Below are 27606 nucleotides of genomic sequence, written 5' to 3' on the forward strand. Positions count from 1 at the left end.
GCTGCGGGGCTAGCCCGGGGTGCTGCCGGCGGGCCCGGCGCTGTTGCCGCGGTGATGCCGGGCAGGCCCCCGTGCCCCCGCCCCGCAAACATGGCAGCGGCGACGGCGGCCCCGGCGGGGAGCGGCGGCAGGTGAGGAGCGGCGGCTCTCGGCCCGGCCCGGCCCGGCGTGGGCCGCCCGTCCGCGCCCCCGACTCCATCCGCAGGCCGGCGGGTGAGGCGGCGACGGGGGGCGGGCTCCCGGCGCCGCCAGGCAGCTCCTCCCTCCCTCGCTCCCTCCCTGGCGGCCGGGAGCCCCCGGCGGGGTGACAGCCCTGCCGAGCGCAGCCGCCCCGGCCGGGGCTGCGGAGCAGTGCCCGCTCCCGCCGCGGCCCGCTCGCTGCCGGGACGCAGCGGGGCCGCCCCCGCGCCCGCCATGTGGAAGCTCAACAAGAGCAGCAAAGTTCTGCTGGACGACTCGCCCGAGGAGGAGGAGACGCGTCCCCGCGGGCCGCCGCCCGCCGCCGCCTTCGCGGCCCCCCAGGTAGGAGCACGGAGCCCGGTTCGGAGGGGTCGTGAGGCTCGGCCCCGCTCCCGCTGCCCTGCTCTCCGGCGGCATGAGTAATCACTTTTCCCACCCTGATGTGCCGGCAAGCTGGCTCTGTTCGGAGCTGGGAGTGTTTGAGGGGATCGTGCGACTGTCAGCCGGATTTTTGGGGTGCTGACCGGCCTATCCACCTCTGCTTCCTTCCAGCAGCCGGCCTCCGGCGTTGCTGCGACTTGCTGTCCTTCATTCCAGTGGCTTCATACCGCAGGTTACCTTCTCTCCCAGGCAGAGGCACTGAACCCATCTGTTAAGCACAATACATTAAACAAGGATGTTTAAGAACATAACTTTATTTGTGTAGAGCACTGATGTTTTGGCAGGATTGCTTTTTTCTATGGTTTCAGTAATGGTAGTTCATGATCTTTAAAAAGCTGCAATCTTGATTGAAAGCTTTTGCTGTTAAGTTAAATAACAGTGACTTTCTCAACTATAACCTGAAAGGAAGGGTATCAGTTGAGTATCAGGGAAAACAACTAAAAAAAGAGTTTGTTGACTTGCTTTCAAAAACTTGGTAGCAATTAGGCATCCATCCAGCTCAGAAGCCTGTTACGCTGCCCAGTACAGCTTCATTGCTGATCTTCTGTTGCCACAGAGTTACTTTAGATATTGAATGAGAGGTTCTGAAGTAAGCAGTTGCCCAGGGTTGCAAAACAGTGAAGTTTCTTTTCAAAAGAAGGTACTAGAGCCTTCCCAACTTTCTATCCCATATTTATCTTGCCTATCTTGCTGAAAGAGCTGGAGTGTGTCGGGATAAATTATCCTCACCTAGAGTTTCTGGTTGACAGTGCTATGGGTTGTCAATGTGTATGGCAGCTGCTGAAGAGCAGCCTCTCCCAGTCACAGCAGTTATTCTCTCCATCTTCCAGCATCCACAATCACCAGTTTAGCCTTGCCTTGCCCCTGCACAGTAAACAGTAGGGCCATAGCCCTTGCTGCTTCTTTGACAGCAGCTGTGGGGAGTCATGGATGACTAGGATCTTCTCCAGTGGAAGATTGGACAGTCATTTCTAAGACCCCCTTCAGTGGAGGAAGGGGGACTGTGGGGTTTGAGGTTACCTGAAATATCTCCCCCAACCTCTCATACAACATCTAACCTCTGCCTCCTACAGTTTCTATCCTCAGGAGCTTGTAAGCTTCCACAGGTTTTGCTAAGCTGCTGGCTTGTACTGTCATAGCCCTTGTAGACGTGGTCACCTCCTGACACCCTCCTCGAACACCAAAGGTCACCAAAAGCTTCCAGTAAACCCCACTGATTCTTCACTGCTCCTCTTCTCTACCACTAATGGTCCAAGCTCACTCTGAGGCTCCTGACTGTAGCCTCCCAGTCAGGAGAGGATTCTTCAGACTTTTGTCCGGACAATTCTCCCAGCCCTCTACTTTAGTGACAGAGGCTGGAGTTTGTTTATTTTAGTTTGTCCACTCCAATTGTCTTTTGCTGTCCTGAGCCTCTCTTCCATTAGTTGAAATCTCAAGTTATAATGGTGATGACAATGATTTCTTGTGCAAAAGGTTTGCATTTTCATGAATTTTGAGAAAATTCCTTTACAGTGTTGGGAGGTGGAAGGCGAACAAAATTATTCTAAGTCAGTAAATGAAATATTCTTGAAGATGAAGGATTCAGTAAGGTTAGCACAACTGTAATGTAGCTTGGTACAGAGGCTGGAGTGAAGACTATAAGCTATCAGTTATTTAGCCTGTTAAAATCTCTTGAAAGGAATGCAACACCCTGCCCAAAATATTTAGCAGTAGTCATTTTAGAGTTTATGTACACTTTAAGGAAAAACAGACTACATAGAAAGCTCTGACCACTTGATTGGCATTGCAATTCTCATGATCAAGGTGGCTTTTAGGTAAGCCATAGGTACAATGTATCTAAACTTTGGCTGGGACAGGTGCCGTGGGAATCAAATGCACTTGTTCAGATTGTTGTAGCTGATCTGGTTCATGTTCCTTGCTTTTAATGTTTGAAATTTCTGATGTTTCATCAGATCCTGTTTTTCTCCCAATAATATGATTGTAAAGGAGTGAAATCCAGTGATGTGTGGAGGGATTTGGTAATGATCTGCACTCTCTGCTGCTGCATCCTGACCTGTCTCAGCCCACCCCTGGCTTAGGAGGACAGTAGCACCATGAGAGCTTGGAGGAGTTACAGGGGCAGTTCTTATGGTACCTTAGCTGTGCGTGAGGATGCCTCAGTATGTGTGTAAGTTGTTACGGTACAGCCTGCTGTGAATGAAGGATTACCTCATCAAGATGAGAGGAATCCAGGACTTCCCTAATTTTTTATTGTTAGAGCCAAAATCCAGATAATTAGTGTGAGTGCTTTTTAGTAAATTAAGAAGACCAGCTTTAGATCTCATGCAGAAGTTGACTGTTAGATTTAATTTCCTTTTCTGATGCATCATTAGGTAAAAGAGAAGATGAACCAGAGTCATTGTGTGTTGACTTTGATTTATGGTATGTTTTTTTCTCAACAACCATCTTTCTGTCTTTATTTTCATTTTTAATAAGCAAGTGGGAAGAAAATCCTTAGCTTCTACCATTCATGCTATAAATAAGGCTGAAACTTCTTACTTCAAAGGCAAGAAATTGGTAGTCACATCTATGTCATTAAAGCAAACCACATTGAAAGTATTCCAGTGTAATGAAATGTTGGTGCTGTATATTGTTTCTTCAAAGCAGAGAAAGAGTGAAGGAGTTCTCACTGTGCAACCTAATAATTAGGACATTGCAGTAGCAGACAGCAACAAAGAATTAGTCTACTATAAGTTAAAAAAAAAAAAAAAAGAAAGCCCAACATAAAAAAACCCTTTGTTACTTGAGCAATTTTAATCATCCTATTTAGATATGGAAGCCTGATCTGGGCTTAAGCAGACATTTGAATTTGTAGATGTTTGTAGTTCTTAAATAGAAAAGCCTAGTTTGATCTAAAAAAAAAAATAGTTTTGACAGTTCTGGTTTTGTGTTATACAGAATGGTTTGATTTCATTCCAGGGGAGAACAAAAACAAATTTTAGAACATGAAAATTGCAAGGGAGGGAACTGTCAGCCTCTGGCCACTTTTTAGCAAAAGTTTCTGCATACATTCAAGTACTTTGAATTGTTAACACTTATTTAAAATAGTAAGGTGTTTCCTGAGATAAGAAAAACAAGTAAATTTTAAAACAGTACTTGTGTAAATAAATGTGGGGATTATTGTGAGGTTTTTTTAGACCAGACAGTTTTAGACTGTATCTTAGAAGTTGATTTTAATTTATGCTTTAAAGCATAAGTATTTTTAATTTATGCAGTGAAGGTGCTTTATTCATTTAAGTTACAATTAAAGCATGAAGGTAACTTGACATGCATAAATAGTATGCACATATGATGAAATTAATGTGCTTTTTGTGTGTCTTTCTTAAAATATGCTAGAAATGTACAGTGGTGCATGCCAAACTTGTGTTCAGTTTGGAATATAGTCATTATGTTTCAAACTGTAGTTGTATTTTTGGAAAGGGAAAACTGCTGGGTTTTGATTTCTGGAAGGCATTGTTTTGGCAGTTGTGCTACATTTTCCTTGTTGCAATCCTACCATCTAATCAGTTCTCAGAGATGTCAATGCTGTGTCAATATCGTGTGTAACTCTGACGTAAAATGGCACTCCACGTTAAAATTCATCTATATATTAAGGGAGGGGATGGGTGTCAGGCTGACCTATATTATCTAATGAAACTCTGTCTTTCATGTAAAAATATTTCAGAACCTTAGCCTTGATCTGTTCTCCCCAGTTGTATTTTTTGTTATGTTCAAAGACAATGTGTGCAAAAACATGTTTTATGCTGAATTTTGTTTAGACTTGCTCAGGATGTTTGAAGTTTGGCTATAGAGAATTTTAGTTATCTCTTTTAATGAAGGTGTTTAAGTGTCTGGTACAATTTTAATACTGGCTTTCATCTTGGAGTGAGTTGAACTCAGACAAGCCCTGCAGAAATGGGTGGGAGCTGAGCAGCATTTCTTATTTTTTTACTAATACGTTGAATAAGGGTATTTTTTAATTTAAAAAAAAAGCAAAGTGGAAAATGTTAATCCAGTTAATGCTTTTCCTTCACTTTCTAGCCATTTCTGTGTCTTTCAGGCTTTGCTTTCAGAACTCTAATAATCCTATCATACCTTCTCCTCTCGGCTAGCCTGGCTTTTTCCTCATCATTGGAGTTGTTCTTGTGACATTTCAGTGGCATTTTCCTGGCTAAAATCCATCACCTGAATTCTGTCATCGTTCTTGAACATTAGATTGTGGTACTGTCAGTGAAGACTTTCCTGAGCCTTCCTTGGCCTGCCTTTCTTGCTTTTCCTCCTTGTTGTCATAGAATCTTTCAGCAGCTTCTTGAGTGGGTCCTGTTTCTTTCTCAGGGTCTTTCTGAAGCTCTGCAGAGCTGACAGTGTCTTTTGGGGCTTTAGGCTTTCTAAGTTTTAAATCCTTTTCATTTTTGAGGTGCTTCACTTTTTAATTTATACTGTCATTTTTTACACAGTTGACTGGGATCAGATCTGTTTCTCACCTCTTATCCCCTCTCTATTGGCTTATTCTGACTCTTAAAAGTCCACAAAGCATACATTTTCTCATTGGTCTCCTATTACAGATATGTATTTTTTTTCTTTCATCCAAGCCTATAACCTGCAGGTTGTTGGTGGTTTTTATCTATTCTGCGAGAGTTTGTGTCCTAGACTTTACTATTTTTAAATTTTTTTAAAATTTATTATTTTTTCTTGCTGTCTAGACTGCTGAAATTCTTGTGCAGACCCTCACTTCCCATACTGATGGTGATTACTTCTTCTGCAGCTTCTAATACCTAAGCTGTGGTTTCCCATCCCCTAGTTCCTGAAAATTCCATTGCTGATACTGTGTTGTTGCTTATGGCATAAAGTTTAAGTCCTCCTCATCCTTCAGATTCCATTTCTTCGGCTGGCCTCCCTTTGTTTCAGGAAATTTGCATTTAAATCTCTGTCCTTGCTTTCAAGGTTTTTCTTAGTACATCCCCTTCCTCCCCCCCATTTGTCATTTTTATCACTTGTACCTTTCCTCGAGCCAGTTCTGCTTTACTGGCTCTGATTGCCTGGGTTTGCCAGCAGCAGCCGTGTCTGCCCTGCTCCCCTCCAGCCTGACACAGAATCATCCACTCCCACCATCATCTTCTGCTCTACAGCTTTGCTCGAGGTCTGCTTTCCCTAAGTTATTTATTGCATCTTCTTGGGGTTTTGTGGGGTTTCTGGAGCCATACTCTCCTGCCACTGCTGGACTTTCTACCATCAATATACAAAGTAAAATGTAATGGGTTTTGAGAATGAATGAATCATTTTAATTCTTTACTGTTAAAGTAGATTAATAGTGTTTTCCTCACTTTTATTTGCCAGATGGTGTGAGGACATCCATAACATAAGTAGAGTTACTAGAAGTTGATGAACACTTTATTAGGTAGACTTTCTTTCAGCTCTGTCATCATCAAAGGTACATTTCCAACAAGTTTTGCTGCTGGTTCTCTGTGAGGAGCTCCAGGAAAATGTCTGTGTGATCACTGCACGTGTGATTAAAGCCACATTTCAAAAGGAAGCTGTATGTGTGTGCTGAACACTGTAACTAAAAATGATGCATTCAGCCCATTTTGCAGAAACTGTACTAGGAAAATATGGCCATTACTCATCCAAGACCTTTATTGGAGGCATGTAGTTTAATGGCAAATTCCATGACTGAGTAAGAATTGTATGTCAGCTACTGTCTTTTGAATTAGCATCTGTTGGTTTGTTTTCTGGATAAGAAAACAGAAAATATAAACCTCTGCTATGGCTAAGTTGTTAAAATAATTGATAGATTTTCAGCTGGAAATTTCATCAAAATTGAAAACTTCACTGGAATAATTGAATCATTACAGAAATTGAATTAAAATTGATTATCTGACCTTATTTGTTTCAGCTTTAACTCTGATGGTTTATTGATGTTAATACAGCTGTTTCCATTTCATGAAACATATGTGAAATATTATAAATTAGTTAAAACTAAAAATTCTAAATGACAGATGAGCTTTTTAAATATTTTAAGGGGATCAATCTTTAATATTCTTCCAAAAATATTTCGGAGAAGCAAAGTCTAAGTAAGATGTGTTATAATCTCTTTGTACAGAGATGCACAGTAATATGAACACTTAGTAGAGTAACCTTGTGTATTGATGTAAAAACAGAGAGCATAGGAATCTGGTGTTCCAATGTTTCTCTTTGTAATGCTAATAAAATGCAGAACCAGAGAAGTATTCTTGTGTAAATACTTATATTCTGAAATTAATCTTCTCTGGTACACTTGGCCATTTATATCAATTGACAGTAAAAATATGGAAATAATTTAGATATTCTGTTTTAAAATGTAATGGAATGTGAAACAATAACTGAAGTGGTTGAATGAAACAGTTTGAAAATGCTAAGCAAGTTTTTTAACAGCTGTGGATGCTAAAGAAAAGAGCATCGTCTTTATTATTAATACTGAATAAATTAAAATTATTTAAAAGATGGAAACAGTTTCTCTACGTTTTCACCTTTCAGTTGGTCTGGTGAATAGTAGACAGTTATGAGAGACTGGACCATAGAAGATGGAAACATTTTTAAATATGTTGGGTGGGTTGTCTCTTATATCTGAAGTAGTCACACAGACTTTTTAAAGTAAGTGGAGTGAAATAAGTTCTTTTAGAAAAGATCTGATTAATTACATTTTAAAAGCAGGTTTTCGAATTAGTGTTGTCTACAAAATGTATGCCAAAATTAATGTATATTATTCAACAGACTTATATTTTACGTTTTATTTTTCTTTATCGACAAAAGTGTTTTTAGTTTTTGCTGAAGACTGGCAGAGGAAACTTGCAGCATAGGAGTTACTGTCACTATTTAGATAATTAATTGTCATAATAAAGATGTTTTTTCTAAGTGTGGGGAGCAGTCTGGTGTGGACAAGTATTGTGTATAGAAGAGAAAAAAATTAATTTAAAATACCAAATTGCTCTTAAGCAAGACTTTAGAAATGCCTAGGTAATACTTCTCATTGGTGACATTAAAAGGAAATTGTCCATTTATACCACCTGCCCAGATGGCTTGTTTGATTCACTCATTGCTTTAGGGACATACAAATGGAAGATGGAGATCTTGCATTAGATGAAATATGGAAGAGGATGATCACATTATCTCGATCTCAGTCTAGGCTATCTCTCCCAGAAAGGAGCAGAGGCAATTCACAGTTCAGCATTGGAGTTTTTCTGCTGAACACATAGCCTCATGTCCAAGAAGAATGCTCTGTATGACTGAGTAATGCAGTCTTTATTTGTTAAAATTGAAACTCTTGTTTTTCCTTAAAGGCATGTTCAGTTTTGTGGGGGTGTTCATGTACAATTCAGCTTTGTTTTTCAGCTGTGTTAAAGGAATATTGAAAGTAGTAGAGTTGTTTCAGTGCCCATTTACATTTGATCCCTGTTGCATCCATTTCCTAACTCAGAAAGCATATATCCACACATTGAATTTTTCCATGTCTATATTACAGGTGCAGCAAAAAAATGAGGCCAAATGCCACTGATCTTCTCCTGATAACTTTCTTCCTCATGTTTGAGTGTATTTAGCATTGGTTTTGATTCAGTTCTAAACTTAGATAAGCAGAATGACTTTTGCATTAATAAACAGCTTTAGTCTTGTTTATTTCATTTTACATTATATTAAGATCCTTCTCAAACCCAAGGAAATATTTTCTTTTTTTAGCTTTATTTTAAGGTGGTGATCTGGCTGTGTGATCTCCTCTTCCCAATCTGTGTTGTTTCTGGTCAGGCTATGTATATGTAGTTGGTGGTTTGTAATCAGTGTTTCGGGAATCTTTCCAACTTCAGAGGTTGACACTCAGGTTTGTGATTTCCTGAGTGATTTTTTTATTTTTTTTATTTTTATTTTTTTTAATTTTCCCCTCTCCTATCACTAAATTATTTAGTAGGGTTTGTGGAGTACTGGTGATTATGTTAAATTCTTCCCTGGAGCGTATCTCTTCAGGTGCTGTTTGTTTGGGGATTTTTTTCCACTTAAATGATAACATTTGTGGTACATAAACTAATTTGCACATACAGACATGACAGATAGACTTTATATTACACTGTCTTTGATGAGATGTGATGATAGGTGGAGGGGATGCAATAAGTCAGTAGAAGGGTGAGAATTTGTCCCAAAAGTACCTACTCTTTTAACAATAGCTTGTTTACTCTTATGTTTGCACAGCTAATGTGTGTGTATTTGTGTGCACGATAGGAAGCTCCCACAACTGGGTAGAGAAAATCAATAATATGCCATTTTACTTACTAGAGCACAAGAAGGGCATGCAGGACGAAATGATGCTATTATTTCCCTTAACTCTTTGATGTTCAGCATTCTTCATCTTGGTCTGAATTATAAAAGTGAATGATCTAAAGAGACTAATTAATTACTTTACCACAAAGGAAGCTGAGGGAAGCAGATTACAATTTTGATCTCTGTACAAAAAGGTTTGTGTGCTAGTTGAATTAGTCCCTTGAGTACCTTATGGTTTGCAGTATGTCCAACAAAAGGGCGCTTGTTTCCTTATGAAAACATGCTGTGCATACCAACCTTCCCCTGCCAGAACTGGAGGGCTATTCAAGCTGCTGATCAGCATTTCCCACTAGAGTTAGCATTTTCACCTAGAGATATCTAAATACTGTAACGTAGTCTAGGTTTTTCTTTGAAATTGAAGTAAAGCAAGGAATTGTCATAACTGTAAACCAGCCAGACTAAAACATTCTGAAATAATTTTTAAGCGTTCAGCATTGCTATGTGTTACACAGCATGATAAAGAGTGAAGATGATCTTTCTTTACATGTAGCTGCACAGTAGATTGTCCTCTAAAGAAAACTGATAAACCAAATCATAGGCTCCCTCATATCAGAATGGTAACAGAAGTAGGGAATATGTATCAGGAGAAGGGTGTACTAATGTGTATCACTTAAAAATTCAAATTATTCTGTGAGTTACAAGGGAAGATGGTTGTAGTGATCTCTCATCTTTCCTTGTGGGTTCTTCTCAGTCGTGGCACAGGTCCCCTCCCTCCTTCTGCTCTTTCCCTCTGTATTTTTTTTTTTAATACAAAGCCCATCCTTCCTGCAAGGTGCACAGGTCCCTCGCTGCCATGTGGGCCATCGCTGTCTTTGAACCTCTATACCTGCTCCTCTCCTGCTCTTATCCTGCTGTGTGGAATTAGTCTGCTTATCTCTGCTTTCCCTAAGGATGGATTTTCCACAAAACATTTTCAAATCTAGTCTTTTGGAGATGGCTGAATTCAAACCTACAGTCTGTTTTTGAACAATGCATGGGATATATGGATGGACATCACAAGCACTCTGCCATTGTCTCAGTCTACTTTTTCTTCAGCAGTGTATTTAAAAGGATGCTATGAATACTTGATTGGTCTTCTGCCCCAAAAAATGTATTTTGGGGGATTAGATTCTCACCAGTTTTTCTTGAGTTTTTAATGTATTTCAATCTTTCTATTTAGTCTCTTTAAACTTTGTGCTGTCCGCTTACCATCAGCCTGGGTTGTGTGAGTATAGTTGCTGCAAAAGCACGTCTCATTCCTTAGGAGGTACCACTTTGTGTAACCATGAGTAGTAACACTGTATTCATACAGCAACCCAGTCTTTCTTGTCTCTTTTTAAAAGAAGCAAATAAATAACCCTTTTTGTCTTCTATTTGTTGTAAATGACATCTTTTGTTGACAGTGGTATTCACATTTTATTATGCTGACTCCCTAGCCCTATAAGGTGCTTTTGGCATCCCATGGTTTCACCCTAAAATCTTTCACTGTGAAAATGCCTTGCATTTTCACTTCCTTGTGCCCAGCCTTGCTAGAGGCTGTATGCCTTCACACTCCATCTTCTGTATTCTCTCTTCTGGCACATGATTTCTTTATGCACTTTTGTATTTTTATTTTCCTTCCTAAGATACTTGGAGAGCTGGAAGAATTAAAATGAGAGGTGTTATTTCTTTGGAAGGTACTAACACTATCTTGTTTGTTCTGGAGGTAGTATTGTTGGTTGTTGAAACTGATAGTTCTGCCAGCTCTGGATGTTTGAGAATTTCTCCTCTTACCATATTTCCCCTTGGAGCTTTCCTAGTTCTTGTTGATTTTTTGTTGTTCTTGGGAAAAATTTGGATAAAACAGGTGATGTATTCTCTAGCTCGTTCCCTGTGTCCTAGCAAAGACTTCATCATGTTAAGTTTAGGACTGTGCAACCTCATTCAAAAGTTGAGAGCTGAGAGTGTTGAGGGGAAAGAGGGACACTTCTGAATAGTATGTGTGAGCTGTTTCCTTTTAAAACATTGCCAATGCTTCTCTTAAAAGTAGAGAAATAAAAAAGCCAAAAGGGGTGGAAGTAGTTGAATTTAGCTTGAGAGAGCTACACAAAACTTAATGTTTTTGTTTTTGGTATCCCATATACAATCCTCCCGTGTTAGACAGCTAGCTGAATTCGGAAGTTAAATAACTTGTTGCAATCCACAGGAAGTAATAGTCTCATTTTGAATGATAATAGCAGTTCCTGACTTTGTGTTCCACCCCAGCAAGTAAATCTGGCTATCTACAGCTCATTCTATTCCAACATACAAATACTATTGAAGTATAAAGCAGTGGTCTTCACACTCTATTCTAGAAATGCTCTATCCTTGTCCCTTGTATAATATGAAGTATTGCCCATAAAGTAAATGGAAACATTAGTATGTAAATAAATATATATAAAGAAATGTAAATAAGTAAATATGTATTTTTTTAAATACATGGGATTTGAAGCTGGTCAAAATGAAGTTGGTACATCTGGACCCCCACATGACTAGAAATATGTAACACTTTTTTGCTGGTTTTCTCACCTCTTTTTGAGTCTGTTAGCAAAGTGAAGGAGGTCTTTGGCAATGTGTAGGAGCCAGGATAATAAGTGTTTTAGGTGTCTTGGGATTTGTGCATGTGGAGTGCATATCAACTCCTTAGCATTTACTTTAGTTGAAAAGGAAGGAGTTGATAAATTTGATTTTTAAAACAGTAATTGGGTGGTGTAATCAAAATATGGATCAAACTAAATACTGGAGATTTTGTGAAACTGCTGCTTCAAAGGCATTTTCCACTTTTCTGTTTTAAATCTGTTTGTTTTTTTTTCCCTGAAACTGAGGTTAAATTTTTTTGGTCATATGTAGCTGTTCTGGTTTTATACTTGGGACTGTTTGTATTTGGAGTAATATGTTGAGGAAAAAAAAAAGATAACATTTTCCTCATTAAGACACAGAGCGAAGAAATTGAAAATTGCAGATTTCCTGAATTCTGTGTCCCACTTCCTTTATCTTTGGCCTCTAAAGTACTCCCAGCAATGATCTTACTTGCCATGTCTTGAGGAGATCACTGATAGTAACAGGAGGGCCTGGCAATACTAACATAGCAGTTTAATTCAGAGATGGACAGAAATGCTTCCCTACCAAATAACCTTTACAGGCGTCTTTAGCACTCTAATTTTCTTCTGAAATCTACAGTTGTGCTTGGATGGGAAAGGATTGTGGAAGAAAGCCTTTCTCTGAGTTAAGGAACTGTAAAGCTTTTTAATAGGAAGGAAGAAAAAATCCTGGTACATTCTCTCCCCCCAGCCCACAGACAATGCATAAACTATCATCTACTACAGTATTTAGAAACTTAGTGCAGATCCAAAAAATTAAGATACTACCATTAAGATAAAATCAAACTAATTGTACTGAATATTTTATGATGTAAGGGTCTTTTGTGGTATGGGGTTTTTGGTTCAGTAAGGGTTTGATTTTTCATCATTCTAAGTGCAGATTTGTATTTTAGCAGTGGTGTTTACTTAGTTTTGTGTTCTAATCATGTTTTGTCAATTTTCTTTTATGATGTGCCAAATAGAATAAAAGCATTTGTGAATAGTCTAAAATGTGTCAGTGCTAATTGTAAAACCAAAACTGACTATGGGCCTTTTTTATCTTTATCCTTCTTTTGAGAATAAAGACCAGTTTCTTCATGATGAAGTTTCATCTTCAGTGTCACACCTTGCAACAAAGGTAAATACCTGTTCTTTGAAAATTTAACATTTAATATCATATATATATTTCAGTCCATGTATGTTAGAAAGTTGCCAGTTTTTCATGGACAGCTGATTGAGGAATTTATATAGTTCATTGATGATTTTATAATTACGTATGATCCTTGGTCATGGGGTTCTCTTTGAAGTGATATTAGTAGTGCAGGATTAGTTGGAAATCTTCCTTATTTGCTTTCATTAATGGGGAGGGGAAGGTATCCTGGTATTTTTTTTTTCTTCTCAGTGGTTGCTATTAAAACACAAAATGAAAATAAGAAGCTACAGGAATAAGTGAAGTCTAAAGAAGCAGTAAATTCTAGCTGAAACTAGCAATAAAAACATGAAAAGTAGAAGAGTTTGGGGTTGCTTATTCCATTATGTGTAGCTCCACTGGCTCTCTGAGCGCAGGAGGTTAAGAATTTTATTTTGTATCTCTTTCAGGAAAGAGAAGTAGGCATGCATGTTAATATTTTTTTTACCTTGATATGTGTCCAAGAATCTTCTTTAATGTTCTTAAAATACATTAGTAGAAGATGAAAGAAGTGGAAGTTATTAAGATAAGCTAGAGCGTGTTTTGAAATTCCATAGGTATAAAGAAAAGTATTTTAAAATAGGTTCATTAGTGTAATGGGATACTTTACATTAATATGTATAAACTGAACATCTCTCTCTGTTACTTCTTTTTGTTCTACTTCATATCCAGCATGATTTTCACTGAAAATAGAAGTCAGATTGTACTTTATCTTTTTCTACCCTTTTGAAGAAATATATTCTTTTTTATGAAAACATAAATTACCATATATTTTATGCCAGATGATAAATGTTTAAGGAGAGAATCTTAAAACTAATCTACTTTCTATTGAAACTTTTTTTCCCCTTTCTTAGTCATTCAGGAAGGCTTGCTAAGTGTGTGTTCTGACTTAAAAAAACAGAAATGTTACTAGGTAAAGCACTGAGCTGCAATATTTTTGTCTTTTAAAGTAAAATCCTCTGGTCATAAAAAATGTATTCTCAAGAAAGCACCTTATCCTTCTCATCTTCTGTTTCTAAAAACAATTCTGTATTTTATTTGGTTGTTCTATTGTCTTAGAAGTTGTCAGTACAGTGATATTCCAGAAGTTCTAACATTTTAATATGTTCATAAAAAGCTGATGAATTGCATATGTGGCCTTTCCAGTAGGCACATGTCATGAATAAAACAGTCTCCATGTTGAAACAATATGGTGAAGAGCAACAAATTTCTTGAAAGTAGTGGATGAATAGTGTGTGTGCTCCTTGGGGAGACAGCCTTCTCTAAAGCCTGAGTTTAAAGACAGTATTGATGCCTATTTGTAGAGGAAGACCTTTGACCTAGGTATAGAGGTCTAAAAGTGGGAGCTAGTCCTAAAGGCTGCAGGTGGAGCTTGGAAAGTGGTCTTAGATCCTGCTCTTACAGGAAGCTGCCTACTGAGCAATGAGGATGGGCTGATTGCAGTGCTGAATTTTTCTAGCTCTCTCTCATCACATCTCTCTTGAAAGGCAGATATAGGTGCCTCAGCTTTTCCAGTGGCCTCTCAAAGTGAGGAACCATGAATGCTCCAGTGGTGCTCTGCAAAATGCAGAAATCTGGAACGTGTTCACACCCTGTGTGTGAATTAGAGAGTAAGTCCTGTGAGGAGGTATTTAGCTTGGAGAAAAGGGGGCTCAGGGAAGACCTTTACAACTGCTTGAATGGAGGTTGTAGCCAGGTGGTGGTTAGCTTTTTCTCCCAATTAGCTGCCTACAAGACAAGAGGAAATGTCCTCAAGCTGCATCAGGGGAGGCTCAGGTTGGACATCAAGAGGAATTTCTTCACTGAATGCATGGTTAAGCGTTGAAATGGGCTGGCCAGAGAGGTCATGGAGTCACCATTCCTGGAGGTGTTCAAGGAACAGCCGAAGTCGCTCAGTGCCATGGTCTGGTTAACCACCTGGTGTTTGGTCACAGGTTGGACTCAATGATCCAGAGGTCTTTTCCAGCCTAAATGATTCTGTGATTTGGCCTCTGAAAAACTCAATCTTTGGGGGTCTCACATGCTCATGCTCAGCTTCTGAATTAAAAGTACAGTAGAAACTTCATCTGCACTTGGTTTTAGGCAAGATTTAGAAACAAGTCAAAGTTTTGAGAAACAAAATATATCAAGAACCTTAATGTACACAAATCCATGGAACCTGATGGAATACATTTGTAGGTCCAGAGGGAGCTGGTGGAGGAAGTGGGTCAGTTACTATATAGCATACTTGAGAAGTTATGGCAATCTAGTGGAGTCCCCACTGACTGGAAAATGGAAAACATGGCCCCATTTTCAAAAAAAGGAAATAAAGAATACCAGGGATCTGCAGTCTGGTCAGTCTCATCTCTGTGCCAGGCAGGATCATGAAGCCAATCCTCTTGGAAACTATACCAAGGCTAGTGAAAAATAAGGAGGGGGATTTGGGACAGCCAACATGGCTTCACTAAGGCCAAATCATGCCTGACAAATTTGATGACTTTCTATGACAGTGTTGCAGCATTGGTGAATGAGGGAAAAGTGTCTGATGTCATCTATGTGGACTTGTGCAGAGAATCTGCACAATATCCATGTCTTTAAATTGGACAGACGTGGATTTGGCAGATAGCTCATTCAGTAGGTAAGAAATTGCCATGTATGACATGCAAAGAATTATGGTCAGTGGGTTGATGTCCAAGTGGAGGCCAGTGATAAGTGATGTTCCTGAGGGGTCAGGGTTGGGAGCAGGCCTGTTTACCATCATTGCTGGGGATGTGGACAGTGGGATTGAGTGCACCCTCTGCAAGTTTGTAGATGGCACCAAATTGTGTGATACTGTCAACAAGCTGGAGGGAAGGGATGCCATCCAGAGGGACCTTGACAGGACAGAGGTGAGCCTGTGTGAACCTCATGAAGTTCAACAAGGCAAAAGTGCCAGATCCTGCAGCTGGGTCATGGCAGTCCCAAGCACAAGTACAGAATGGGTGGAGAATGGATTGGAAACAGCCCTGCTGAGAAGGATTCAAGGGTGTTGATACACAACAAGAACCATTGGTCTGCACATCAGAGGTCGGCTGACTTGAGAAAATCCCCACCACCACCAGTGCTTTCATATCTGTAAGACAAATTTGGAGGGGAGTTGGTTTTTAAATTTCAGTTATCTGTGTTCTTGCTCATTTTGAAGATGTTTCCTGTCATTTGGGAACAATGCTTCTGTAATTAAAGCTGATTGGTGTTTTTTTAACTGTTAAGCAGTTAAAATTTTATTGAACTATAAGGTACTTATATGCAAAATTCTATCTCTAGCTTTTTATTTTAGCTTCATTTTTATTAGGGGAGGAGTGAGGGAAACTGGAACAAACAATTATTTCTTCTCAGTCAAGGTCAAGAGGAAAATCCGTTCTTTTTGTTTATATTTATAAAAGATTCTGCAAGTGTTTTGTGAAATTCCTCTACTTAGCTAGAGAATTTTGTTTCACCAGTTGTCAATGCTCTTTGGAAATACTTGTGAAGGTCTGCTGAAACATAGTCCAAATATAAATTTCTGGAAATCTCATTTCATACATGCTGAGCAGTGACTTTTTAGGGATTAGCTGCTTAACTACACAATGGTATTGAACGTGCTGGTTCTCACTGCAGGTGTACAGCAAGAACGCCCTGTAATTGCTCATTTTGCTTGCTAAGACTCTGTCATGTGGCTTGTTCTAGCTGGCAGAGAGTGGTTTCTGTGCTCCAGAGCCCTGCTGGCCTAGCAGTTGGGAAGTAGAAGAGTCTAGCAGGAATATAATACAAGTACCAGTACCCACTCCTAATGCAGTCAGGGTGAAGTTCTAACATATTTGGATCTCTTGCTTTGTAAACTGCTTGTCTGTATCTCTAACTCTGTGACCCAAATCTTGTTATTATTCTTTGACTTGATTGAATTCCATGTTTTTTTGTCACTCCCATTTTAAGACAATCTGTATTAACCACATCCATCTGATGCACAAGTTTTCCTGTTTTCAGTTAAATTTGCAACATCTTCTTCTTTAGTATGTATCTGCATACTTTTTTGGGGTGTAATACACTTTTGAAATTTGCTTTTAGGATTAAGCTATTTTAGTTTATAGAGTGGACTCTTTGGTTGTTCATTTATAAGTCTTTCCCTGTTTACCTATTATGGGAAGATAGGAGTCATCAACAAATTCATCAGAGTTTGTTGATGAGGTGAAAACTGGTGTCCTTAAAGTAATATTTTGTAATAATACCTATCAGTTTTGGAGACTTCCAATTTAAGGGGTCCTGACCAGTTCTGGGGCATTTTATAAAGTTAACTAGCAGTAGACATTTGTTCCCTGTTTTATCTAAAGAAAGAAAAATTGCAGTCAACATATACAATTTGTATAGAGTTAATTCTATTAATTGAATCAGTACAGGTAACAGCTGAAGTCTTACTGTGAAGGTTGAGAGTAAAGTGAAGTTTAGGGGTTTGGTGGGAGCCATATTGTATGTACAAAGCTCCGATTATGGAAGAAAGGTGATAGATGACTACAGTTTTCAGAGGGTGCTTCACATGTCATAATAGTTGCTGCTACTAAAAAGGTGCTATTGCCCCTAAATTCCACATGCTTTATCTTTAATGAATTGATTCTTAGCACTAACCTAAAAGAATGCAAAAAATGAGGCAGATAGATTTCTGCTGGCTTAAGTAGTTGAACGGGTTTTCCACAGCATCACACAGGTACAAATCCATAGCGTAAGGAAGGGCAGTATCAGTGAGCAGGCAGTGAACTGCCTTGACCCTTTTCAGCAGCAGTATCTGATAAACCAGATCTGGCACCTTGTGATGCTCTGTCTCTGGGGATCTGCCTGACAGATGGACACTGATACTGAAGCACTGGCAAAGCAGAGGGGTGAGGAGTGAGTAGGAGAAACAGCAGACAGCTTGACCAGGGATACAGACCGCATCCTTTGCATGATGTTCTAGGAGGGACTGCTTGTACTCCCAGTTTCAGAAGATTCACTAACTAAATGGCAGCTTTCTCATGGTGGGAAAAATGTACTTCATAAGCTAGAAGGAGCTGAAGGAAAAGAATCTGTGCTCTGGGCATGAGCTCTTAAGATACCAGTTGGAACAGACCGTGATGGCTTTTCAATAATTTGCCAGTTGATGGATTAATATGTATGTTTAATTTTGGTTCTTACTGATTCTTTTAGGTGATTGCACAGGGCATTGCTGCACAGGTTTTCACAACCCAAAGTGGAAGATACAGGAGAAAATTTATTAATTACTGTTCTGATAGGCATACTCTTCGCTGTCATAGTCAAACTGCTATGAGACCAGTCTGTGTTTCTACTTCAGAGAATACTGAAATGCCATCTTGAGAAGTTTCTGCTTTGTTTCTCATTGACATTTTTGTAAACTAGTAGGCTGCAGCATCCAATGTGGTCCTGTAATTCTAACATCTGATGTTACAGTTGTAGTCAGTAATAGTGCTTTCTTCCTTAATAGTGGTCTCCTTTTCTTTTTTTTAGCTGTCCCGTGAGCATTGCACAGAATTTTTTTTGTAACCTGGTTTTGAGTGTACACTTGGTTCTGTCAGTCAACTTTGATTTTCAAAGATCACCTACTCCAAGCTCAAGCCCAAGCCATCAGGCAGAGAAAGAAGCAAAGGTGGCAGGAGGCATGAACATGATATTCTTGTAAAACCTCAAGCGTTAAAAGGAGGCATACTAGAGGTGGAAACAGGGTCAAGTATAGAAACTCTTTGAATATGCAGGGGTGGGGTTAGGAAGGGTTAAACCCACCTAGAGTGAAATCTGGTGAGCAATAAGAAAGGTTTCTGCTTGTACACCAGCAGCAGAGAGAATGTGAAGATGGAGCCTGACTCTTCTCAGGGTGCTCAGTGAACAGGCAAGAGGCAATTGACACAAACTGGAATAGAGACATAGAATTTAAAATTAAGATAAATAGTTTTTACCATGAGGGTTTTCAAGCCCTGGAACAGGTCCTGGAGAGGTTATGGATTGTCCAGCTGTGGAGCTACTCAAAACCTGGCTGTCCATGGTCCTTAGCAATCTGCTGAGGGTGACCCTGCTTTGAGCAGTGGGGTAGGACTAGATGTCTCCAGAGGTCTTTTCCATCTGTAAGTTTTGTGAACTCTGAATGTTGAATTATTTATTTTTCCAATGACACAGGGAAAAATAGTTTAAACTTTTTGAGTTACATTTATAAACCTTCTAGAAAATTTTAGGAGTAGTACTTTTGTGTAGAGTTAGATCATAAAAATGAAATACAGAAGTTCTGCTGGTGGATTGATGCTTTAAGACTATATCAGTACTGTGTTTTCATACTTTGCATAACTTTAATAGTTTTACATAAAACATGTCTCCAGTGTGGTGAGGAGTCAGCTTACTGAAGTGTCATCTTTACTTACGGACCTTCCTTTGACATCCATTGCAAGGAATGTGCTGGGATATGGGTCATTCTCCAGGTGCTCTGTAAGGCTGTAAAAGTGATTCCCAGCTGATTTAGATTCTGGAAATCTGTGACTGTTGCAACAGGAGATAGTGTTCAGGGAGAGCATAACATGGCTGGGGCCTCTTCCCCTAACATCAAGAATCATGTGTACCCCTTTAAATAGTAGGTATTCACTTATGGATCTCCTGTCTGAATTTATCTAATTCTTCTTGTGATGGTTCCCAGCACTTTTTGGTACATCTGCTGCATGTCAAACTGATGGTTCCAGGGAATGGTGACTTCTTGATCTCCTTCCTGAGTTGTACCTACCAGCTGATACGTTTGTAACTGTTCCAGCTGCACTTGTCAGTAGGTTAAAAGTATTTAAAGAACTTTTAAATGAAACATGGAAACGCAGCAGTTTACTCTGAGGAATTTCGTTATTATGTGGCAGCTGCATGACAGCAGTAGTCAAAAAACAAGATTGTTGTCTGAAAAACAGTTCAGTAGTTACAAAAAAGCTTCTAGAAGTGTGAAATATGTATTTGACCTCCTCCTTCACTAAGGTTTAAATTCTGGAGTATGCTACCACTGGGAAGACAATCAAGAGTGAGCTGTTAGCTCCTGGTCGGTGGAGTGAAAAGATGTTTCAGGAGATGGGTGCTGGTGTAGAAGAGGAGGCTTAGGAATGGTAGGCAGAGGTTCTGGTTTTACTCTTGCACTTCCTGGTTTATTTCAGCCTAGTCTGTTTAATATGTAGTAGGCTTTGTGCAATGAGTTATATCACATATTGGCAAAATAAGGTTTACTTGGACACTGGTGTTCTTATGCAGATTATCCTGACAGCATTTCCTTTGGAAACCCCAAATAAGTAAGTACTGGAAGTGTATCTTAAATGTTAGGTGTACATTTCTCGTAAGGACTAGTTGAGAGAAGACTCAATCAGTTATTAGCCTTGCATGTACCTACCAAATGCCATGGACATGAAAATATGGAAGGAATAGTACAATGTGTACATAGATAGTGATTTACATACAGATAGAGTGCTATCTACTTGTCAATGAATAGAAGTTTTTTCATTATTATTCTTAAAGATATTTGTGAATCAGAATTGGAGAAATGAAATTTAAAATGAAAAGAAATCTTAAGTTAAAAAGTATAGAAAGCTTCTGGCTAGATATAGGTACTTTTTTTTTCTTTTTTTTTTCTTTTTTTTTCTTTGGAGCATTTCTTGGGTATCCAGACAGTGCAGCAAAGGTTGGGATTGCATTGGTGAAGTGTGTATGATGATCTAGATTAAAGAAGGTGTATGTGCATGTTTATCCTTTTTGTTCCATTGAATGTGTGTGTATAAATGCTTCTCTCCAAGCATTTCATCAATGTTGTTCTTTAAAGGCACATATAATTTAAATTAAGCCTGTTTTATGTCTTAAATTGCTATCTGAAAACTAGTAACAAGGTGGTTCTATTTTTTGTAATCAGCGAATTTATTAGGTGGGAATGACTTGATGAAACATCATTTTTGAAAGGAGACTATCTATAAATTGCATCATCCAGTTTAAAGGGAAGAAAAAGTTATTAAGTGCAGCTTGTAGCTGTGTTTTTGCCCATGGAAGCAAAGGTTCTTTCCCAAAAAGGCCTGAAATAATAGAATTCAAGTAAGATAACAGATGATAGTCATGGAGTGGGTTGGGTTGGGTGGGACCTTAAAAATCTAGTTCCAACCCTCTTGCCATAGGCACGTGCCATCTTCCACTAGACCTGATTGCTCAAAGTCCCATCCAACCTGGCCTTGAACAATTCCAGGGATGAGGCATCAACAACTTCTCTGGGCAACCTGTTCCAGTGCCTCAGCACCCTCAAAGTAAAGAATTTCTAATATTTAGAAATTCTAATAATTACCCTCCTTCATCTAAAGGCCATTCTCCTTTGTCCTATTAGTGCATGCCCTTGCCAAAACCTCATGCTTGTCTTGACAACTGTGGTTTTTTTGTGTTATTATACTTCATAATGTATCATATATTTTTTTAATATAGTCAAGTAACACTGACAGACTATCACTGCCATTCTTGCTGGATCCTGTGATGAAGAGCAGCAACTTTTTGAGCAAATTCTGTGCTCAGCACACGTGTGTGTTTTTGCGAGTATGCTATCAAAATAGAAATAACCTATACCTAGTTATTTCACCTTGAGGGAGGGAGAATCAAACCTTTATTAAAGTTAAAAAAGGAATCTATGCTGAATGTTTAGTGGTCACAGTAAATGTAGAGAACACACTGTAGTGCACCAGTGCCACATATTTACTGCACTGGTGAGCCAGTGCTCTTACCCTTCTTGATTGAACGGCTGGAAGTTGATGTTTAGTGGTTACAGAGAGGGACAATATGTGTAATACAGGTTCAGTCTGAAGAGTTTCATAATGCATGTGGGTGTCCTCTGTTGTGACTCTTTCTAGACATGACAATTCGCTTCATTTCTTATTTACTGAAGCCCTTTAGACTGTCTTTAAAGCTGCCTAGATTCCTTTTGTACTGTGATACGTTAAAGCGTAGCCCAGCTGTACTCAGTGACAATCACAAAACCACCAAGCATTTGTGTTGTTGGCTCAGCAAGGAAGAGCTCTTGCTGCAGTAACTGGACCAGCTCTTTTCCCAAGCACGGCCATCCTCTGCAGCTCTCTGGAGTCGCTCGCTGCCAGCAGCACCACATGCAGGAGACACAGCGATGGCTGCCTGCCAGCCCCAGCGTCAGCAGTGGCAGTGCCACTCCGTGCTTTAAGTCTGTCACACTGATGAGAATTTACTTCTCTCTGTAGGTTCAAGGTGCCAGTTTTCGGGGTTGGAAGGAAGTGACGTCTATGTTCAATAAAGATGATGAACAGCAATTGCTAGCAGGATGCAAGTCTCCAAAATCCAAAGGGTGAGTGAAACCATTTGGTCTATCTGCTATTAAAATACACCCTCTGGAATGGAAAATAGGTGTGCAAAGTAATGGGGCTGGATGCTGAGAAACAGCAGTGTCCAATTGCTGGAAGTCAAATTGACACAGAAAGGTTTATGGGCAAAGCTATATATATACATTAAGCTTACAATGAATGAGGCATGCTGTATTAGGAAAGGACAGATGATGTTTTTAGCATTTTTAGGTTTGTCTGGAAGCAAATGGAATTTAGCTGTGTAATAATTTTTTAACTGTAGAAAAGTAGTAAAGCCTTGTGAGTAAAAAGGTCATTCACTTTCCTCTTAGGGATTAATTATGGTTGAATTTACAAATTCCCTTTTTTACATGCTTTACTCTCTCTTTTGAAGTCTTACTACACCTAGAAAGGTTAAGTGCTGTACTAGGATGTGCAAGTTTTCCCTGTTGGCACTGAGCTGTGTTTTGGCACAGCTGTGTGCCGGTAAGGTCAGAGCAGGTCCCTGGACAGAACACGTTTCCAGGACAGACCATCTTCCTACTGCAGCTATCTGTAGGCTACATGTGCTACCTCACTACTTTGGTTACAAACCAAGTGTACCACATAGCAGTAGATCTGCTCCTGCCAAACGTTAGCTTTGATAAAACTTGCTGTAGCAGGCTTTGTCTCTAGTTTACATTGAAGTAAATGTGTTTCAGAATGAAAGTGTATATATATATATATAGACATGTAGGGGGTATATGTAGATAAATAAACAATTTAGAATATAAATCCATATATTTTATTTCCATTTGAGCCTGTTCCATAAAACTTCCCGAAAGTTCCCTGCCACTATCCCTGTGCAATTTTATGGGTGTTATTAAGATGCTAGGCTCCTGTAATAATGTTTTGCAGTTGATGCTGAATATAAGAATCAAGTAATACAGTGAAGAGAGCAGAAGTATGGTAACAGAGTTACCACCAATGTAGAAAGCTATTTTGGTATTACTAAAGAGAACTGTCTGTTTTTTAAGTTTAGGATATTTTCCTTTAATTATATACCATGATTTTTACTTTTAAAGACACATGCAGCTTATAAGTGTGCTGTTTACAATACAAGAAAAATATTTGGAGTCTGTGGCTGATTTTAGCAAGACGAAAGTTCTGAGAAATCATAAATTCAAAATCCAGTAAAGGAAAAGTGATTTTTAAAGGTATTGGTTGAGTTGCTTCTGTTTAAATATGACAGAGCTGGGCTTTCATTAATGAAACAAAGCTTTTTTAATATAAAGGTTAAAAAGAGATTCAATGGTGAGTTTAGCTGTGGCCAAGGAATTGATATGCTACTACAGATTATGTTTTCAATTTGCTTTTTAGCTCATTGAACCCTAAAGGTTCAATGTCTTTCACCCTGGTGTTCAAGCTTCCCTTGTGGTGTGATATTTTATTATATACATAATCCCACATATAAAGTTATGCATAAACATTTGACATTCTGTAATTTAAATATTTCACATTGCAAAATTTTTCAGGTTGAAGATTCTTAATGGGATAAGAGAAGTAATAATATGAGTAGCCTTTCAAATATCTGAGAGAGAACTTACAGTTATTTTTTAGGTTTGGGAGGGGAATTTTGTGAGTTCTTACCAGAAATATAAAACAGCTGTTTTCATGTTATTGTGTGGATCTTTATGAAAATGTTAATAAAAAACCTGGTATCTTTAAAGTTCTAATACTGTGCACATCAACTATTTTAGGGTATAAGTTTTAACTGGCAAGGTGGTAACAGGTGTATGAAACTGTGTAACATAGTGTTAAAGCTGGTGTTAGAACATTTTCATACTCCTTCTACTGCCATACTCCTAGTTTTTTTAAATTTGTTTTTGTTTGTTTGCTTTTTTTTGGTTAGAGTCCTAAATTGTTCAAATGCATCCCAAAATACTTTGTACGTTTCCAAAGGCAGCTCTGTGGAATTCACCCTAGAGGAATGGGGTTGGGATGGTGGTGTGTCAATTCTCTTGTAATAGAAAATGACCATTATCAGTCCTCTTTTGATATATCATTGCAAGATTCTGTCATGTTTAGGTTCATGTGCATGTGAGAGTGTTTTTCCTGAAGCTGACAGCAATGGATGTGCTGCCACAGGCTGATGATTTGTGAACATTCATCACAATTGAATGTTTATTAATAACTACTAAGTACATTGTTAAATGAAGGAATTAATCACCACATCATTGTTATTTTCTAGAACAAACCTAAAATTAAAGGAGGAGATGAAGTCTGAAAAGAAGCCAGGTTTTTGGGACAGTTTGGTGATAAAGCAGAATGTTCCATCTAGGAAACCAGATGAGATTGAGGGATGGGAACCACCACAGATTACCACTGCTGACTCTACCAGTGATGCAGCAACTCCTTTAAGTGACTATACAGCCTGGTCAGGCTGGGAAGATGAAACCAAAGGCTCCACAAAATACACAAACCTGGCCAGCTCAGGAAACAGTTCCAGGTGGAGTATTAAATCAGCTGGAAAGCTGGTTAGTATTAGACGTCAAAGCAAAGGTAACCTTACTGACAACTGGGAAGAGCTAGAATGATACTGGTAGTGTGAAATACTTTATATATAAGAAGAAAACAGTTCCATGATTTACTCACATGTTTAAACCAAAATCAAATCTGCTCAATATTGCACCTTTATACAGTACTTTGTTTTATTCAGATTGTTACAAATTTTTGCTCACCTGATAGTAAATTTTCTTATTACATTGTTAATAGCTATGTTTTCCACACTGAAAAAAAAAGTAGAGAATCTATTTTGTGCCTATATTTCACATTCAGACTCTGCAGTATGCCAGATTGTTGGTTTTACCAAAAAAAAAATGTAATTCCTTAGTGAATGTATACACTGGTTGTAAATTTGACTGCCTTATGAAGGAACTTCCACTAGCTTGAGGTCCTGCTTATTTTCTTGTATTTGAGAGCCATTCAGAATTTTAGTTTTGATGCTGTCCTTTTTTAACTAAGAATACCAATGTGTTGCTTGCAGGGAGAGTGCTTGTACTGTTTTCCAAATCTTCGGCCTCAGCATATGCTTCAGCTTGTGCATACAAGATGCTTACTGTCACATTGTGCTGTACTCTGTGTTACATGGGAAAATACATTCTGATGTCATTCCTGCCATTACAGATTGTCACCTACAGTTGGGTCAAATGGTTCCAGAAAAAAAACTTCCAGAGTTGGGGTCTTTTTGTGTCTTGGATACTTTTTTTTCCAGTGGGGATTTGTTGTTGTTGTTTGTTGTATTTTGGTTTTGTTGGATTGTTGTTTTTTTTTAATATTGAACTTTTTTTGACAAAGCTAAGTTTCTCAGTTTTTAAGATGTATGTTATGCCAAAAATAGAAATGATTGAAAATTTGGAAAACAGGATTGAATAAAGAGTAAAATGATCTCGTTATTCTGGAGGAATATTGAATCTGGATTTAAGAATAAGTTGCTTCTTATGGAAGGGCTTATGTTTTTGTTTTTTTACAACAGCTGATCCTTGTTTTACAAAATCTTTTTTGGTTTTGACTGTGTTTTTCCTTCCTTCCCACTTCATATGCAATGATTGACTTATACTCTGGCATTTTCAGGGTAGCTGAGTAACTGAGCCATTGCAAGTATGTGCATGTACACAACTTCTGAAGCATTTTTGTTGAAAAGTTCCATCTTATTAGCTACTGATACTTTGATTTTTTGGTAAAAGAAGGTGAAATGTTAAACTTGAGATTTGAAATGTATATATGACTAATAAAAGTGCCTCTTTTTAGTATGTTGTCTCTCACTAGTGGTGCAGCTGATGTCAGATCCAAAGTTTCTGTTTTGTTTATGTGACCCACACAAAGACTACTTTAACATTCATGAATAAAAATCAAACCAAAAGTTCCATGAGGAATGAACAGTAGGCCTTTTCTCTCCTGATTGTTAAACTGGTGTAATAGAACTGAAACTTGACTGTCTAGCAATATGGCCAGTGCAGTCAGAAGATGAAGCTAGCATGTTAGAGAAAATCAGCATTTTTACAAGAAAGTACAGATCTTTATATAACAGATGTCTTGTAAACATATTTTTGCAAGAAGCTTATGCTGATGAAAAGGGATGCATGCACTTTTTTTCTAAGCTTGTTTCTGTTATGCCACATTACTCCTCCCTTAGCGCTCTTTCTCTTCTCTCCTCCAATTAATGTAGAGTTTTCTGGCTTGCAGTTCCTGCATAGCTTTTTTTGGAGATTCCTGCTGAGATGTGCCTGGAGGGAAACTGTAGCAAAATGGTTTTAGTTGGTTGGTTTTTTTTCCCCAATATTGATAGGATGCTAAAAGGCATTGTTCTTAAGTTTACAAAAAAGAATGGTGATGTTTTGTGTGACAAAACAGAATCTTGCAACTGACAAATATACTTGTAAAGTTTGCATTAGATATTAAAAAGTATTTACAGAGGAGAAAAGGTTAGGATTTATATTGCATTGTTTAGTCTGTGAGTAAACTCTGTTTTTACCTTGGGCAAGTATGTATGCTGAGGTTATTTATAGGAATGAATTAGTATTCTTGGGTAAAGTATGCTGCATTTTATAGTTTATGGAGTACCCTCTAAGGCATGAGCTAGTATTTAATTTGGTTGTTGGTGCTGATCTGAAAGTACAGTAAAAGGTCTGTTAGCAGCCCTTAATATTTTGCTCTCAAAGATGAACTGAGAACTTTTAATTTCCCTCCTGAAGAAACTATTTATACTGTGACCAGTAAGGGTTTTGCCTTGCACATTATACTGTCAAGTGCCTGTTTCTCACCTTGATGATGTGTTTGATGCACAGCTTAACTGCAATCTTTTTCAATTTGTTTTTAGATGTATGATAAAAAATATGCTCACAAATCTGAAGCCTATTATAAAACAAAAGTGGGAAATTGAGACATGTAAAATTCCACTTTCACTCCTAGTGATAAAAGTTTTGGTGTGCTTTTTAAGTGATATTTCCTCATAAATAACCATTTTAAGGATCAACATTATTAAATTTAATATAATTTATTGTTATGCTTTAATAATGTATTTGTCTGTCGAGAACTCACTGGTGTGAGCTTTCCTTCTCTCATGTTTATAAATGTGTCTGAATTTTCAGAATGGGGTCCTTTCATCTTTTACCTTTATTAGATGCTTAACTACATTAAATGTTGAGAGCTTAAGCTATACACAGCTCCATATGTGGAATAAGTGTAGAATATGTCCCTTAATATTTGTTTTGAAATTGCTTTTCAATCTATGTGAAATGTTTTAGAAGAAGGTAGCATTATGATTGTATGATAAGATTGCACAAAATAAAACATAGTTTCTATTGCTTTCTCTTAGCCAATATGCATGATTGTTGGCGTGGTTTTAACGGGAATTAAAAGCTTTGCGTGGCTGTTACTTAGTCACTTAGCTCTGAGCAAAATTCTTTCTGAATATTTTTATTTATTAGCATCATTTGCAAAAAGAAAAGTAGTATTTTCCATATGAATAAAGATTTAGTTTGAACTGAAG

At 38.4% G+C, this 27606-nt stretch overlaps 1 protein-coding gene across 1 annotated transcript; it reads left to right on the plus strand.

The window, feature by feature from the left end:
* Positions 1-327: 327 nt before the first annotated feature.
* On the plus strand, positions 328-27606 carry TDRP (testis development related protein). The gene is made up of 4 exons (XM_015622289.3): positions 328-522; positions 12637-12696; positions 21978-22081; positions 24307-27606. Exons 1-4 carry the CDS (start codon positions 415-417, stop codon positions 24650-24652), a joined length of 618 nt encoding a protein of 205 aa, XP_015477775.1. The 5' UTR covers positions 328-414; the 3' UTR covers positions 24653-27606.

The sequence above is a fragment of the Parus major genome, chromosome 3 (genome assembly GCF_001522545.3).
Source record: "Parus major isolate Abel chromosome 3, Parus_major1.1, whole genome shotgun sequence".
NCBI lineage: Eukaryota > Metazoa > Chordata > Aves > Passeriformes > Paridae > Parus > Parus major.

Excerpts from the sequence above, each read along its gene's own strand:
- TDRP (XM_015622289.3), top strand. The coding sequence starts at position 415 with ATGTGGAAGCTCAACAAGAGCAGCAAAGTTCTGCTGGACGACTCGCCC. Across the intron at positions 523-12,636 it reads CCGCCTTCGCGGCCCCCCAG|AATAAAGACCAGTTTCTTCA; the intron begins GTAGGAGCACGG and ends CCTTCTTTTGAG. Across the intron at positions 12,697-21,977 it reads TGTCACACCTTGCAACAAAG|GTTCAAGGTGCCAGTTTTCG; the intron begins GTAAATACCTGT and ends TTCTCTCTGTAG.